An 18,510-nucleotide genomic window follows, 5' to 3' on the forward strand; every position below is an offset into this window, starting at 1 on the left:
TCTTCTTCTTCTTCTTCTTCTTCTTCTTCTTCTTCTTCTTCTTCTTCTTCTTCTTCTTCTTCTTCTTCTTCTTCTTCTTCTTCTTCTTCTTCTTCTTCTTCTTCTTCTCCTGCTTCTTCTTCTCCTGCTTCTTCTTCTTCTTCTTCCCTTACCTTCCTTCTTGGAGTCAATACTGTGTATTGTCCCCAAGGCAGAAGAGTGGTAAGGGCTAGGCAATGGGGGTTACATGACTTGCCCAGGGTCACACAGATGGTAAGTGTCTGAACCCAGGATCTCTCGTCTCTGGGCTTGACTCTCAATCCACCAAGCCACCCAGCTGCCCCCTTGATTCTTTGACAAATAAATTGATCTAGACATAAGATTTTTAAAATTCAGAAATGTTAAACTAAATAACCATTAAAAAATTCAAGTAAAATTAAAAATCTAGTCACATGCTTCTCTTAAATGGTATCTCCAACTATGGATACTCTGCCTGGATTCTTCCCCAATGCTTAACATACTCACAGTCCTTCAAACAGATTTTATTCTTTTTCTCAAACTCTTCATTTCCTCATCGCCATCCCCTTAGACTCTATTCCCCTTGCTTTCAACTCCAGATCTATCCACTCCTTCCACTTTACCTGCTTCATCATCAACAAACATTGCTTTGGCATTAAATCCTCTAGGACTTTGCATGCCTTCCATCTTCTGGCACTCACTGAGCCTTGGTTGCCTCCTGATGACACAGTACCTACCCTTGGCTACCATTTCTAATACATTCGCACTCTCCTTCACCCACTTGTAAGTGGCTGGGGAATAAGAATATTTCTGGCCCCCTATCTTTCCTCCAGATCTATGTTACTCAAATTTATCATCCAGTCAAGATCCCTGTGGCCTTTTCCTATCAAGTCCTCAGCACATTGTCCCTTCCTCCAGTGAGTGGCTGAGTCTTTTTTCCAAGACAATAATGCATCAATGTTCCCTAAAGTACTGCATCTTCCCAATTCATGTATCTATTCATTTTTTTATCACTTCCTCCATTCCATATCATTTCTCTACTCAGACATGATCATCCCCAACATTTATGTAGCCCTCCTTAGACAAAATCCTTTTTAGTTTTCACAACAACCTTGTAAAATAGTGCAAATTTTATCCTTAATTGGCAAATGAGGAAATTGAGATTTGGAGTTTAAATGACTTGCCAGGGGTCAGTCACTTAGCCAATTAGAGCCAGTGCTAGAATTTGAACCCAAGTTTTCTGATTTCAAATAAAGAGCAACATGTGAGATATTTGAATCATGACTATTTTGTGATTACCAAGTAATAATAATATCAACAATAAAAGCTAGCATGTATATAGTAGCCCTGAAAGGTATGCAAAGTACTTTACAAATATAATTTAAAAAACCACAAACCTCACTTTCTGTCCTAGTATAAATTTTAAGAAAGAAGAGCAGCAAGGGCTGGGCAGTTACGGTTAAGTGACTTGTCCAGGGTCACACAGCTAAGAAGTGTCTGAAGACAGATTTTAATCCAGTCCCTTGTGACTCCAGATCTGATGCTTTATCCACCCTGTTACCTAGCTGCCCCTACAAATATCATCTTATTTTATCCTTAGGACAACCTTGGATTATCCTCATCTGATGAATTTGAAGTAGAAAGAGATTAAGTAATATGGTTACTAAGCTAGTAGTTCATTCATTTTTGCTTTAGCATTTGTTTTGAAAATGGGAATTTGTTCCATTGCTATTAAAATATTAGGGAATAATTTGAGCAGAACTAGATTTTTGTGTTCACTTATGAATGATGCTGAAAACTGTATCACTTCATAATTACTCACAAGCTGTAATCCTGTCATTGCCCAATTCCACAAGCAAAATTTCATATATTTTCCAAGGTGAAGTACTATATTTATTATAAGTCTTTTGGTGCAGTAAAAGGTGTGGAGAGAGGTGGGCTGGTCTGAACATATCCAATCCAACCTGGCTGCCTGCAGTCATAGAATTTGTTACCTTGAAGCTGGGGGGTCACTGAGGTACAGGCTGACCAGTAGTTGGAGGCCCCAGATTACTATCATTTATTGAGGTATTTATATATTTCTTAACTACTTAACATGTTTAAAACTATGCTATCATTTTATTTTATTTTTAATATAATTTTAATAGTTACTCTTTTTATTTCATTGGCAAGGTTTTTAAGTGTTGGGCTCCTAACTCCATTTTCTCCATAAGTCTTGTGTTTATTGCATGATTTTGTAGAGCTTAATGGTTTTTAGGAAGCATATTTTTAGTTATGGAAGAATTGAATGTAAATATTTGAGGCTGGATTTGAATTCAGATCTTCCTGTCTCCTGTTTTAGCATTCTATCCTCTGTGTCTTCTCACAGTTGACAACTCACCCCATATGGAATTCTAAATAAATATTCTAGGGCAAAAAAAAAAGAAGGAGGGAAAAATAAGAGTGGGATCTTTTCATGAAACTATTTGGAAGTAACACTTCTATTAACTGCCTTCTAGGATAATCAGGTCATAGCAGACACTTTCTATTTGTAGTTTGATTCATAGCATTAGCACAAAGCTATTGTTATGAGACTTTATTATGTATATATTAGCTACAAAAAGATTTGGGTTCTAAGGAAGAATACTGATACTTAAATCACAAATCTGAGTTAAAAACAGGCTTTATTTTGAATTACATTTGTACACATTACTCTTCCAAGATTTTATTATAAAACAGTTGTTATTCATCTAGAAATACAGGACAATATGAATGCTTTTATTTGTTCAATTTTTAAATTGTTTTTTAAAAATCCCAAGCTATTGTATGCTTCAGGGGTGGTGTGTTTGAATAAGAACCAGAATCAGGGCTTCAAGGTTTTATGCTTTGCCAGTCTTAAGATGAATTATGACCTTGAAATAAGTCATTGCATGTTTTGCTTTCTCTAAAATAGGTCTTATCTGATTCTGAATAAATCCTGTCCTTCTAAGGTAAACGATGTCATTAAATTCTTTTTAAAAATTCACCTAGATTAAGGCATCACAAGGAGGAATGCAAAAATATAGTTGATTAAACTGGCTTTTTTTAGGATAAAGGGGGTTTGGGGTGAAAGGTGCATATGCAAACCATACCAGGCCTGCTGTCAGATTTGGAAGAATAACCCTTTAGTATTATTTAATGTTCAAATCACTTTTATGAAGCTATTTCTGAGAAATTTATTGGAGGCAATATTTCTTCCTATTGTAAGGAGACATTTCTTCTGTACCATTCCTGTGAATATAGACTTTTATTTAGAAGAAGGAAAACTGTATTTTTTTGGCTTCAGTAGCCCATGTTATTCATGTACTCTGATTTGTGGAACAGTTATTTGTAGAACAAATCTCCCAAGCTAGAGAATTTTCCAGAAAACATTTTTGGTAGCTCTCTCATCAAATATGTCAATATTTCACCTACCAATATCCAAAAGAAATGTTCAAAAAATATTTAAAACATTTAAAATCATTTTACCTTTTTATTGGGTCGAGATTACCTATCTTATAGAATTGCTGTTATTATTTTTTACAGGTTTGTGTGCATACACTTCTTCCTCTCTATGGAAGCACCCAGACTGACCCTTTGGGGAGTGGTTTTCTATACAAAACTCTAAAACTTCTTATAGATCCATTCAAATCTTTTCCTGTGGCCACATGGTACACTTGAGAAACAAAGGAAGAACGAATTCAACAGCTATTGTACACTAATGAAAAAAATCACTCAGTCCCCACCGCACCCCCCAAAATTGGAGTGGTACAAATTTGCTACAAAATTGTGAAAGGACAAAAATGTTCTGACATAGCCTTAAAAAAGAAATTCAGCAGTTTGGGAGGATATTAGAAATGATATAATTTGACGTTCTAACTTGGCAAGTGAGAAAATGAAGTATCAGAGAGGTCCAAAGTTTTCCTATTTCTATAGAAAGTTTGCATAGGCAGGAGGACTGTGAGTAGATCTGAGGAATCCTGACCGTTTCCACATGGTTAAATATTAGATCCTTATTTTGGAAGTCATGAAAAAAATATATTTTCATATCCATTCAACAAATATTTTTCCTTAAAGAATTGGAACTAAATATATAACTTTTAGTTTTGATTCTGGCTTGCCTTTGAACTAAATGTGTGCCTAAATTGGGGACATCTTTCTAGCAGGGTGTTCATTTGTACTCCCCCTGCTGGCAACGAGAAACTTACAGGGAGAAATTAAACCGGTTGTAAAGCCTTCTGAACAGATTTGGAATAAAAACAGGGCTGTTCATAGTCCTTTATGTAGAATGTCATGGTTATAGAGTCAAAGTTTAGGTCCATGTTACTTCTCAGAGAGCATCACTTTAAATAATGAACAGAATCAAGTTATTTGAATATCAAAAATCAGCTAAATGATGGGTTTTAAAGACTAAGACATTTATCTTAGATGTCTGTACAAAAATACACAAATTATAACAAACTCTCTAGCAAATAATTAATATGCTTTCCAAATGAACACATATAGACAAAACATTCTGCAAATTTAAAACACAGAGAATCCTATGAATATAATTTCCTTTTAGCAAATATTAGAAGAATTTTTCAAGTGGAGGAATTGCCTTCTCAGATGCCAACTTATGTTTATTTTCTTTATTTAAATCATAAGTGAATGTGATGGGTTTCTTTCTCCTCTGTTTTTCATTTGATATTTCTTTTACTGTCATCGAGGTCTATCAATTTCTTATCAATGAACTGTGTATATCCTTGGAAGTGCTGAACAGGTAGCCAAAGGGGATGTGCATTGCTTCCTTGATGAATCCCTCTGGGATGTTTGTTCAGAATAAACTTAACTCATAACGGTCTCAATCTCCAGTTCTTTATGGTGAGAATGATGCTTTAGTAACAAAAAGGAAGTGATAACAAAGTATTTTGCTCATTCATCTGCTGTTACATCTTAATTATATGGTAATTAAAACTGTAAATGCTTATAAGAATTCAATGAAGTCAGCTTCTAAGGTGGAAAGCTACTAGTCATTGTCGTAGATACAACCTGAAAAAAAAGGACACAAAATTTAATTAGAAGATGAAAAGTACACATATATGCTTTTACGTTTTCTTGAGTTGAAGAACGTCTTTTTGTGATTGTATTGTATCATGGACACTGAAATGCAGACTACAAGAGAGGGCTGAATGTATGAAAGATAACTATCTTCTATATAACTATAGAATGAAGTATTGAACTCACTGTCCAATGTTCATTTTGAATGTATAAAAAAATTAATTTAGTCTCTAAATAACAGCAGGCCTCTTAATCTGTACTGCATTTAATTTACATGAGTCTTTTTTTCCTATATGTAATACATGGCATTTAATATTTATATTAACACTCATTAAATGGCTAGTATAATCTCTTTGACATAACATAAACTTTAAACAACTAGCTAGATCGTTATATATAGGAACCCAGTAAATATAAGTGGAGTACAGAAGAAATATCATTTAAAAAATAAAGAAAATTTTAAAATAAAGAGTAGTTGTAATATTAGTCAGATAAATGATAACTAATTGAAGAAGGCAAAAAAGATGAATAAAGTTATGCGTGAAAATTAGAAATATCAGTAGAAGTGACTATTTAAAATTGTTAAATGGGTTAAAGAATAGAGGGAGGGAAATGAGCAAAAGTATGTTTAGGTTTTAGAGTAATACAATTTTTTAACAGAATTAATGAAGTTTAGAAATTTTATTGGGCAAAATGTCCATCTTTTAGAACAAAATTAGGCAAAATGCTACATGATTTATTGTAGGAAACAGTGGTGTATGACTTAAGAAACACAAATGGCAACATTTCTTCCATCACTTGTCTTCTACATCTAATTTTGTTTCTATACCATGGAGATCTTTTATACTGTTTCTATTTTAAAAAATATCCCTTGTTAAAACAAGAAGAACAATCTTTTCTTATACTAAATCAGTCCTAGATCCTTCTTTTTCTAACCACTTAATAATTCTAAGTCTGTACACATTATAGAAAGAAACTTGTAGAGCTAATTGTTGAGCCAGTCAGCAAGAATCTCAAGAATATAAGGTGTAAGAAGACTGGAAAGGTGTGTGGGTGTGGGTGTGGTGGAGGGAAGGGGAGACAGGTTAACTTATGAAGGGTTTTGAATACTAAATTTGGTGTGGAGCTAGGCAAGAATCAAAGTTTCAGTTAAATTATTTAAGAAAGTAGTTGAGAATAAAACTATGATCCCATATAAATTAAGCTTGTGTCTGTGTGTATGTTTCTGAGATTCCCCCTCTGTCTGTGTTTCGAAGGAATCACATCACAGGCTGAATGAGTAGAGAACTTTAAATAGAAATAAAGGCAGACTTTAGCAAAATTCATAGCTGGAAAAGCTAATTTCAAGTTAAAGTTAGAGAAAAATTGTTCTAAAGGAGAGTAGATTATTGTTCAAATAAGGGTTAAGAGGTAGCCAAATAAGAAATAAGGACAACGAATAAAAATAGTAGAGAAGGAATAGATTATCTTTGTAATATGTGATAGTTTAAAAAACCAAACATCTAGTTTTGGAACTAGAGGACTTGGTTTCAAATCCTGGCTCTGCTACTAATAACCCATGTGAATTTAAAAGCCACTTGACCTTCCTGGGATTCAGTTTATCTTTAAAATAAGGGGATGGATGAGATGATTTCTAAAATTCTTTTCTAGTTAAATCCATGATCTTAACAGGTATAGGAAAATTCTTATGATGGCAAACAATGAATGCAGAATTTCAAGGGATGGTTGGGCACTCTGGTTAGATACCCTCTCAAAGGCAAAAGTGGTAGATGGGCTCTCCTACAAGCCGCAAAATAAATATTCTCATGTGCTGTCAGTTTGTATGACAGCTAGAAAGCATTAAGGCACAAGAAAGAATAACTAAAATTGAGGCAAAATGTGGCTACAACATAGAAATTTTTGGCATATAAACTTCATTATGTGTTAGGAACACTTTTTTTTTTAACATCCTACACTATACCCAGAAAATTATGTATGATCAATAAGTATTGATTTATTATAAAAGCTGATGATTTAGACTGATAATTGTTCTTCCTCTCTATGTATAAGCACTATTCAATAGCTTTTACCATAAACATATGTGCTAATATGTATATTTTTTAAAAAATGAAACTTACCATCAGCAATATCATCATAGATCTCTCCTTCACTGTAAATATTAAAAAAAAACATTTTTAAAGGAAATCATTTGCTTTAGACAAAAAGCATTATTTATTATAATCAACAAACATTTATTTAGCATATACTTTCTAACACTGTACTAAGGCACCATGATCCCAAAGCTCTTTATGCTAAAAAATACCATATTTATGACATCTCTTGAACTTTTAGTGTTGATTAAAATGCACTTATATTTGGTATAGAAACTACAATGATTATTTTCCACTTTTAAAAATGGAAATGAACAAAATTAAGAGTTAAAATGTGATTATTATGATACAAAATATGACAACATTTATGTAATTCTAAAAAGTGACTTTATTTTATTCATTAAGGTCACAGTAAGTCATAAGGATCATTGATAAAAAGTGTAGAGAACTTGAAATATCCCTTGGCATAGGGATTACACAACTGGGTGAATTCCAGTTTGGTCTTTTTTGGTTTGATACATTTGTATCTTTTTACAAATCTGTGTATAAGATTTCTATTTCCATCCATCTTTTCATTGCTGATTCAGCACATTTTGTGTGTGTGTGTGTGTGTGTGTGTGTGTGTGTGTGTGTGTGTGAGCACTATGGGGAATATATGAAAAACAGTTCCTGATCTCAAATAGCTGGCATTATAGTGAGAATTGAGATCAACCTATAAATAACTTAAGATTTTGTTTCTTAAGATATTACTTTGAAAACTTGTAACTAGGTTGCAAGTTCAGCATTCAAAAATTTAAAATATTTTCATCAGAAAATCTTGTCTAGTTCAAGCAAAATTGTAAGATGAGATGGACCTATGAGAATATCAAGAGAACTAATGAAAAAAAAAATGTGAGGGATGGTGGCCTAGCAGTACTAGATATTAAACTGTACTATAAAGCAGTAATCATAAAAACAATCTGATACTGGTTAAGAAATAAAAAGGTGGATCAATGGAATTGATTAGGGGTAAATGACCTCAACAATCAAAATACTAGTTTGATAAACTCAAAGATCACAGCTTTTGGGAAAAGAATTCACTTTTTGACAAAAACTGCTGGGAAAGTTGGAAAATAATATGGCAAAAATTAGGTTTAGATCAATATCTCACACCCCATACCAAAATAAATTCAAAATAATCATATCATTTAAACATAAAGAATGACATAAGTAAATTAGGTGAATGTAGAATAGGTTCTCTGTCATATCTATAGAGAAGAATTTAAGACCAAATGAGAGATAGGGAACATTACAAAAATATAAAATGAATAATTTTGATTATATTAAATGAAAAAGTTTTTATACAAACAAAACCAATGCAACTAAAATTAGAAGGGAAGCAACAAATTGGGGAAAAAAATTATAACAAAAACCTTTGACAAAGGTCTAATTTCTCAAATTTATAAGAAGCTAAATCAATTGTACAAAAAAAAAATCAAGCCATTTTCCAATTGACAAATGGTCAAGGGACATGAATAGGCAGTTTTGAGATAAAGAAATAATGTTCTAAATTTCTCATAATTAGAGAAATGTAATCAAAACAATGCCTACTGCATACTTAGCAGATTGGCCAATATGACAGTAAAAGAAAATAATAAATGTTGAAGGGGTTGTGGCAAAATTGGGACACTAATGCATTGCTGGTGGAGTTGTGATTTAATCCAGTTGTTCCAGAAGGCAATTTGAAATTATGCACAAAGGGCTTTTAAAAAAAAATGCATACCCTTTGATCCAGCAATACCTCTACTAGGTTTGTACCTCAAAGAAATAAGTAAAAACACTTGTATGAAAATTCATAACTGCACTCTTTATGGTGGCAAAAAATTGGAAAGTGAAGGATTATCCCTTGATTGAGGAATGGATGAACACATTGTGGTATATAATGGTGATGGAATACTACTGTGTTGTAAGGAATGATGATCTGAAGGATTTCTGTTTGAACCGGGAGAACCTCAGTGAACTGATGCAGAGTGAAATGAGCAGAACAGGGAGAACTTTATACACAGAAAGTAAAACATTGTGGAAAAATTCAATGTAATGGACTTTCCTAATAGTAGTAATGCAACAAGGCAGGACATTCCTGAAGGACTTATGGGAAAAAATGCTATCCACATTGAGAGAAAGAAGTATGGGAATAGAAATGCAAAAGAAAAACATTACATCATTTATCACATGTATATATGGGTACATGATTTGGGGTTTAGGCTTTAAAAGATTGCTCTATAGCAAAAATGAATAATAAGAAAATGGTATCAAGTGATAACATTTGTGTAACCCAGCAGAATTGCTTGATGGCTCTAGGAGGAGGGAGATAAGAAGGGAGGGAAAGAAAACGAATCATGTGTGCAATTGGAAATCTATTACCCCAAAAACTGCATTTCCCAGGAGCCCACCGACTTCCTGTCATTACATACTTCCTGTATGTAGACAGAGGGATAAATTCAGTGGGTGTTCCTGGTCTGGCCTCTTTACTTCCTGTTGGCTACTGTCGGGATAAGCAGGGATTTTGAACAGGCTGATTAGCCATGGGCTCATGGTTTTTTTAAATTTTGTTACCTTTTTATTTCCTTATTTCTAATGATCATTAATAAATCTCTTAAAATATAATATTTTTACTATTTGAGATTAATTTTAATTTTTACACATGTAAACATGGACAAATATCTTAAAATAAAAATTAATTAAAAAAAAGAAATATGTTTTACCACAGAAAAACAACTGCTTGATTATATGCGTCAAGGGGTTATAATTGGTGATATAGACTAAATGATCATCCTAGTGCAAACATCAACAGCATGGAAATAGGTTCTGATCAAGGACACGTGTATTATCCAGTGGAATTGCGCATTGGCTACGGGAAGGGTGGGTGAAGGGGAAGGAGGGAAAGAATATGATTCTTGTAACCAAAGAATAATGTTCTAAATTGATGAAATAAAATTAAAATTAAACAAAGAAAATAAAAAAAGAAATATGTTTTGAGTGATAAAACATGTATAACCTAGTGAAATTGCTTGTCAAGTCTGGGAGGGAAGAGGAGAGGGAGACAACATGAATCAAGTAACTTTGGGAAACTTATATGCAAATTTGTTATTGGAACAGAATAGTGATAAAAATTTAAAAATATATGAGATGGACCTCTGTGCCTTTCTCAAGAAGGTAATCTTTGTTATTCTTTCTGGCTTCTAGGGATTGTTTGCCTTGATCTAACCCTTGAGTTCAGGTGATTAGCCAGCATGAGTCTTTTAGGACTACTTAATAACACGAATTTGCTTGGTCTCATCTGATGTTAGGTTGATGACCTACACCTGTTCTCTGAAATCCTGCTTCTTGTATTCATTGTATTAAATTCTGTGATCCTGAATACTCAGCTATTGGCCCTAGTCCCCGACTCCTTTCAAAGCTTAGCTCAGTTGCCACACTGATCTCCTCAACATTATACAAAGTAACTGAAACATTGCGGGAAGAACAAATGTAATTGACTGCTTCTAGTAGCAATGCATTGATCCAAGACAACCCTGAGGGATTATGAGAAAGAATGCCGTCCACATTTAGAAAAAGAACTGTGGGAGTAGAAATCCAGAAGAAAGCATGTGATTTATCACTTGTTTATATGGCTATATGATTTTGATTTTAAAAGATTACTCTATTACAAAAATGAATAACATGGAAATAGGATTTGAGTGATTGATATATATATATATTCCAGTGAAATTGCTTGGAATATTATAGGTAAATGTCCACAACTAACCCAACGGAATAGGGAATGGAAATCAACACAAGAATTGGTTGAGGTAGACAATGCCATAAACATAGGAAGAGCCTCAAGTGCACAAATGCATTCAACAACCCTTCTAAAAAATCATTGAATATTGCAAGATATATCTATGGTAGGTTAAAAACAATAAAGTTTAATGCCTATTGTATAGACAAGTAGTCTCCCAAAGTCAGAGCCAGGCTTGACCCTACAGGGAGATTAGAGCAACCAACTGGAGGTTGGTAAGATGAGTTGCATCCCTCCCTTGTTGTGATAGCTAACAGTGGGGTTGTCTCCAACATAACAACCATACTTATCTATTTTTCCAATATTTCTCCCATTATACCCATTTCTTCTGTTCTGCAAATTCCTAATGTCTAGTTTTCAGAACTTGGCATCCTTCAGGGTTTCCAAGAATCAATAACAGCAGCTTTGCAGGTTCTATTCCCCCACTCTCTGACCCCTAAAGCACTGATAGTAGGCAGCCAATCAGTCAACAAACGTTGACTGAGAGTTTACTTTGTGCCAGTCACTGTGCTAAGCTCTGGAGATAGAGAGAAAGGCAAAAACACTTTTTTCCATTCTCCAGGAGCTCACATGTTAATGGGGGTGGGAATGGGGAAGGGCAGGGCGATGTGGAGAAGAAAATATATAAACATCATCTGTAATCTATTCAGTATAAGTGAAAGGTAATCTTAGGGCAAGCACCAAGGGTGGGGAGAGACTGGGAAAGGCTCATGACATAAGGTAAGAATTGACTTGGATTTTGAAGGATGTCAAGGAAATAAGAAAGCCCAGGTGGGGAGGGAGAACATTCAAGGCATGGGGTCAGCTGGTAAAAGGAAGAGTCAAGAGATGTATAGTTAGATCAAAGAATATAGAAGGCTGCAAGAAGATGGAAAAGGTAAGAAGTGTCTAGGTTATGAAAGGCTTTAAAAGTCAAACAGGATTTTATATTTGATCCTGGAGGCAATAGGGAGCATTGGAATTTTTTTATGTTTGATATGAGGGGTGTGAATCTTGAAATTTCTCAGACTTGTGAATGTTAAAAATTTCCACATTGGGGAATTCTCCATTGGAACAATTCCCTACTGGGAACATTCCACATTTGGATGTGAGAACTCTACTTGGATCAGAAATAGGAGGACCTCTACTCCACCCTACTTAAGGACTGCTTTAGGGGAAAAAACTCCTTGCTAAACAATGAGGGTACTTGGGCCCATACTTAAAATGAGGCAAAAAGTTCTTTAAGCCACGCCTATTTTTAGAAGTAATACAATGGGGTGCTAAGTACCTATTAAAGGTCAGGCAACTTTAAACTTGCCAGGAGCAAAGAGGTGAAAACTTATTCAGAAGTTTTTTCTGGTTCAAACTTACTAAAGGGATTAGTCGACCCAGCAGTGTTTTTAGAATGGGTTGTCCTTTGGAAAACGTCTACTATGATTGGTAGATGTAAGGACTTAGAGGAGGTAACATAGGAGAAAACCCCCTATATGAGAAAAAGCAGAATCTCTTGAAAAATCAATCCTTTTGAGGAAAATCGCTCGAGGAAAATCCTTTTGGAGAATCTCTTGAGAGAGGCTCTGGAGAAGGGAAGCTCTTGGAGGACAATCTCTAAGGAGGTCTCGCTGGAGCTCCTCTGAGGGGACTCTCTCCCTCTGGAGGCTCTTGAGAGAGGCCCTTTGAAACAGTCTCTGGCTGGAAGGCTCTTAGAGGAGGACTCTGGCTGGAACTCTCTCTGAGGAGACTCTGTCACTAGAATCCTTGTTTAGACAGACCTTGTGGTGAGTGATAAAAGACTGACTGACTGATCTCTCTCTCTTAAGACTCAGGTCTAGGCCATGTTGGCTTAAGGCCCTTCATACTTATTCCTTTCTTATTCTCTCTCTCTTTCTTTGATTCCTTGTTGTATATTTAATTAAATTCTCTATAAAACCCAGTTGACTTGGGTATATTCATAATTGGGAATATTTCCCTGGCGACCACCTTATATTTGATTTAAAACCAAGACACTGTAGTGAAACATTTTCTGCGGTCACAAATTTACTCACCCACTCTTATATCTACTATAATTTATATCTTCCACTATTTTACTCACTACAGTTTATGCCTACAACCATTTCTCTGCTTTAGGAAGATTCCTTTGGAAGCTGAATGGGGATATCCTGTAGAGGAAAAGAAACTTGACAAAGGTAGACCATCCAGAAGGCTATTTCAACAGTCTAGGCTTACGGGAATGAAGGCCAGGTTGGCAGATAACAGGTTGAGGGAGTGAAGTGAGAAGAGAGAGCTCTTGGCTTCATTTTGTTTTTCTGGGACACATAAGGCAAGATTATCAGCTGAGCAGGGCAGGGGGTAGAGGTCAGTGGGGGTGGGGAGAAGAAGAGCAGTGCATGGGAGGCTTAAAGGATGAAAGTTTGAAATAGCTGCCATGAAGAGTAGAATTGATAAGGTCATTCCTGGAGGGTGAGTTCCGGAGTTAAGGGCCAGTGAATGGTGAGTTGGAGTCTTGCTTTCCCCTTTTAATTTTTTTTAAACACTTTTGCCTTCTGTCTTAGAATCAATATCAATTCTAAGGCAGAAGAGCCACAAGGAATAGGCAATTGGGGTTGACTTGCCCAGGATCACACAGCTAGGAAGTGTCTGAGGCCAATTATCTCTTTAATTTTTAGTGGAACAAAGAATCACACAGAATGAACAGGAAGGATGGATTGTGAACTGTATCCCAGATATTATTACCTGATCTCCCCTCCCCCCTCCCCCAATATATTCCTCTTCTAAACTAGCTATTTCTGCTGAAGATTCCACCATCCTACCACTCACCCAGGATCTTACAACCTTGACTTCAACTTTGACTCCTCACTTTCCTTTACCCCACACATTCAACCTATTGCCAAATCTTCTCCACTCTTCTTCTCTCTGCTTTACTCAATTTGTCTGCTTTCCATCCCAACAGACACCATTTAAGTGCAGGCCCTCATCATCTCACAATTGCTTCATCTCTCCTCTTTCCAGCCCATCATACACAGCTGCCAAACTGGTTTTCCTACGTGTAGGAATGCTGGTGTTACTCCCATACTCATATTCTAGTGTATGGGGGGAGAAGGGGAACTGGTGATTTTCTAGTAATTCCTTCCAACACAGATGTACAGGTTTGCAAGTGCTCTGCAGCTAGTATGATGTTCCCAAAATCTTCATGCAATTCGAAGCTATTTAAGTTTAATAACCTAAATTGCATTAATTCTTTTGGGACACCTAGTAGACATAGAGAGCTAGCTGCTTGAGCCATTGAGAAAATAAGTGACTAGCCCAAGATCCAAGATATCTTAAAGGTCACTTGATCCAGCTCTTCTCGATTTATAGTAGAGGAATTGCTTCTAATTCAGCTAACTTAAATAAATAAGGTACAAAACCATAAAGCCTTAACAAGAGAAAGTAGTGATTGTGACTTGTGGGTTTGCAATAATAAACTATGTGAACTAGCAGAAAGTATAGCTACTGTAATAATTGTATCCTTTGAAAATTTAATTACAGTTACAATGATTATCATTAATATGTAGACCATAATACTTTTCCCATTCATGTAGCATATTATTCCACTTACAAGAAAAACTGGCAAAAGTCACAAGATTATTCCTTTCTTTATAACAAGATAGAGCCCTGAAAGATAATTTTTACTTACTTGTCCACCAGACAGCTCCGAAGGACATAGCCATCTATGGAATAAAAAGGAGAGAAAAGTCTTTAACATGCCACTTAGAAAAATATCAATTTTCATTTTAAGAAATGGAAGTTTGTGTTCGCAATATCTGACTAAAAGGTACAAATATGTTTCTTTATAACATTCTCCTTTCCAATATCTTTCTTTTCTTTTATATTCTTCTGACTTTCCTTTCCCCAAACTAGAGTAAATTTTTAAAAATTAGGATGAAAAGACAACAGAATTGCTGATGCCCCCTTGCTAATCACTCCAAAATCTAATAAAGTGAAATTTGATAGGGATCAATGTTAAGTCTTAAATATAGGTTCCAAAAAAAAAATCAGCTTCACAAGTATAAAATGGGGAAAATATATAGCTAGACAGTGGTTACTCTGAAAAAAGATCTGGAAATTTGCTCAGTATGAATCCACTAAGTGATTGGGCAGTCAAAAAGCTAATATATATTGCTTTAAGACAGGCAAAGAAGTTAGCCTTATGGTATTTTGAACTGGTTAGACCATATCTAGTGAATTATATTCAGTGCCGGGCATTATATTTTAGGAAGAATAGAGGTAGAGAGTTAGACAATTAGAGAGTTAGAGAAATTAGACAAGTGCAATGAAAATGATAAAGGACCATTATGTAACAAGAGACTTGAAAAATTGTGGATGTTTAACCTAGAAAGGAGAAGACATGCTAAACAATATAGTTCTATTTAAGTATTTCAAGACTATCTTTTAGAAAAAGGATTAAACTTATTCTACTTTGTTCTAGAGGACAGATCTAGGCATAACGGGCAGAAAATGCAGATATATTAAAAAAAAAAAGCCTTTCTAACAATCTTAGGTGTCTAAAATTATAGTGGTCTTCCTTAGAAAGTAATACTTTCCCATTCAAGTCTTCAAGGCTACATGATCACTTGTTGGGTATATAATGGAGAAGATTCTTGCCTAAGCATGAGTTGGTTTGAGATCCTTTCCAACTCAGACATTATGTAATTTAGATTTTTTTCCCCTCCTCTTCGTCTTCCTTCTATAACACTCTAATACAGTATATAACATAGGAACTCTAATATACTGAAAACTTTACTTCACCAGCTTAGATTTGATTTCATGCCTATTGAGTGGCTGCTATTGGCTGTCATTTGCCTAGTCCTGTACTTAGCTTTTCTAAGAAAATGGTGACAGCAAGACTATTGCCTTTGTGAATGAACTTCTACTAATTTTTTGTTATATTCCATGATATATTACTGACCTTTTCACATTTATTTCATTTTGTTTTTGTGAACTCTACTTGAGACAATTATTATTTATGTAGCCAGAAATAAGGTTTCTAGAAAGAGTAAAAGGCATTTAAATTGTGCCTTTAAAGTCATGAACATTATTGAAAGACTGAGTGAGTCATGTTTGAAATGATCTGTATATGCAACAGCAGGCCTGTAAAACTTTTGAGGCTGGTTGTGGAAAATAAGATTGAGTTTTTCAGCCCTATTTAGTTTTGTAAAATACATTAGATTTATTTTTCTTTGCAGAAAGGTAGTGTTATGTAGTGGATATAAAGTTGGACCTAAACTCAGGAAAGATGATTTAAATCTAGTGTAATAACGATGTAGATGTCATCCAACCTCCTTGAACCTCAGCTTCCTTACCTATAAAATAGGCATAATGACATATATAATATATAAATCCAAAAGATATGTATGCCTTTCACAGGATTGTGAGACTTAACAGAGAATATATGTAAAGTGCTTTACACAATTTAAAGTGCTATGTAAATGTAAATTATTATTAATATCCAAATTAAAGTTTGTGTTCTAGATAACAGAAGCTGAAAACAAGAACATATATGCAAAAATTAGTTATACATTATATATGTAACATGTATGATAAATGTTATACATAATAAATATATCTAACATAGTAAATGCTATATGTTATTAGAGGAAAGTCTTATACTTGCTGATTTTGTATAAAAACTAATAAAATATAATACCTCACATTTAGGTAGTGCTTTAGGTTTGCAAATTGCTTTACCTAAATTATTTCATTTGAGTCTCCATACAACTCAGGTAGGTAGGTACTACTATTATAAACGTGGAAAATATGATCTAGCAAATTACAGATAAAAGATTAGAAAAAGTCAAAACCTGTGACATCAGGAATTCCACAACAGTAAAATGTTCTTCTGCAATATTTTCTAAGAAGAAATTTACTGTCTTTCAAAGGAAATAAAACCTAGACATTCTCTTTAGTAGTAGCTCAATTGCCTACTTTTGCCACTTATTAATGTGTGAATTGATGTAATGGATCAGATGTCAAAATTAATTATTTTTATTAATAGAATTTACTTCCCTGCATCCAGGAGAAATAAACTCTCGTAGATAGAGAGAGAGTTTATTTCTTTCATATTTCCATTTTCCTTTCATTCAAAGGAGGTGACATTCACAAGTTATTCTTCAAGTATTAAATCTGTAGCTGTATATATAATGTTCTCTTGATTTTACTCATAAATAATATTATTTCCAAGTTTTGTTAAAATTAGCCTGTTCCTTGTTTCTTATGGCATAGTATAATTCCATCACAATCACATACCACAATTTGTTTAGCTATCCCTCAATTTCCAGCTCTTTGTCACCACAAAAAGGGGTATTTGAAACATTCAGCTTCTTTTTCTTTTTCCTTGATCTCCTTGGGAAATAAGATCTAGCAGCAATGGTATTGCTGGGCCTAAGGTTATACATAGTTTCATAACTCTCTAGGTACAATTCCAAATTGCTCTCCAAAAATGTTTGGATCAATTCACAGCTCCACCAACAGTATATTAGTGTCCTTATTTTTCCACATCCCTTCCAATATTTTTATTTTGCCCTTTTGTCATTTTAGCCAATCTGGTGGATGTGAGATGATATCTGAGAATTGTTTTGCATTTCTCTAATTACTAGGAATTTAAAGCATTTTTTCATATGCTTACATATGGCTTTGATTTCTTCATCTGGAAAGTATTTTCATATTTTTTGGCCCATTTATTAATTGGTGGATGTCTTATTCTTATAAATTTGACAAAGTTTATATATTTTAGATACAAGACCTCTATCCTAGAAGCTGTTTATAAAAATTTCCCCCCAATTTTATGCTTTCCTTTCAATCTTGGCAACATTTGTTTTATTTGTACAAAACCCTTTCAAATTAATGTACTCAAAGTTATCTATTTACATCTCACAATGCTCTCCATCTCTTGTTGACTCATAAATTCTTCTCTGGTGACTCAAAATTATTGAAGAGTAAAGAATATATGACAATATTTCAATGATAAAGTTGAAAAATTCCAAGTTCAGATAATTTTATGTCTTCCTTTTCATTTAAATTAAGGATATATTATGGTGCATATAGGTAGCATAGTAGGTAGAGTACCAGATCTGGAGTCTAGAAGATCTGGGTTCACATCTGGCCTCAGATATGTCCTAATTGTGTAGCTATGTTAAGTGACTGTGCCACTTCAGCCAGATAGCCTTGACCTTGCTGCTCTCTGGTGTGTGAAGATTAAATTTAACTTTTCCCTGATTATAAAAATATAATTAATTAACTCTCCTCTGATTGTGAAAATTAAATGAACTCCCCTGCTCATTTTTAGATTTAATTACCAAAAGTTTCACACTTGTGTGGGGGAGGCCTGTGACCCATGTGTGCAATAGTGGGTGATGAATCAGAATTAAACTGACTGCCCCTGGGAAGTCCTAAAACAAAGCTTCAACTATGATTGGTAGACATAAAATTAGGGGAAGGCACAGGAAGTAATGCAAAAGAAAGTGTCTTTAAAAGGGAGTTACAACTTCCTGAGTACAGTTCTACTTGGAGTTCTACTTGGAGTTGAACTTCCTGTGAGAGAAAGTTCTT

At 34.5% G+C, this 18,510-nt stretch overlaps 1 protein-coding gene across 4 annotated transcripts in view; it reads right to left on the reverse strand.

The window, feature by feature from the left end:
- Positions 1–2,643: 2,643 nt before the first annotated feature.
- The window catches only part of FYB1 (FYN binding protein 1), a 222,865-nt gene continuing 206,998 nt past the window's right edge, over positions 2,644–18,510 (reverse strand). For all 4 annotated transcript variants that reach the window (XM_007487422.3, XM_007487427.2, XM_007487421.2 and 1 more), the window contains 3 exons: positions 14,600–14,633; positions 7,152–7,183; positions 2,644–5,025 (listed from right to left, as the gene is read on the reverse strand). In XM_007487422.3, the coding sequence (XP_007487484.2) occupies positions 5,003–5,025; positions 7,152–7,183; positions 14,600–14,633 (89 nt within the window). In that variant the 3' untranslated portion in view covers positions 2,644–5,002. The remainder of the gene's footprint in view (positions 5,026–7,151; positions 7,184–14,599; positions 14,634–18,510) is intronic.

The sequence above is a fragment of the Monodelphis domestica genome, chromosome 3 (assembly GCF_027887165.1).
Source record: "Monodelphis domestica isolate mMonDom1 chromosome 3, mMonDom1.pri, whole genome shotgun sequence".
NCBI classification, from domain to species: domain Eukaryota; kingdom Metazoa; phylum Chordata; class Mammalia; order Didelphimorphia; family Didelphidae; genus Monodelphis; species Monodelphis domestica.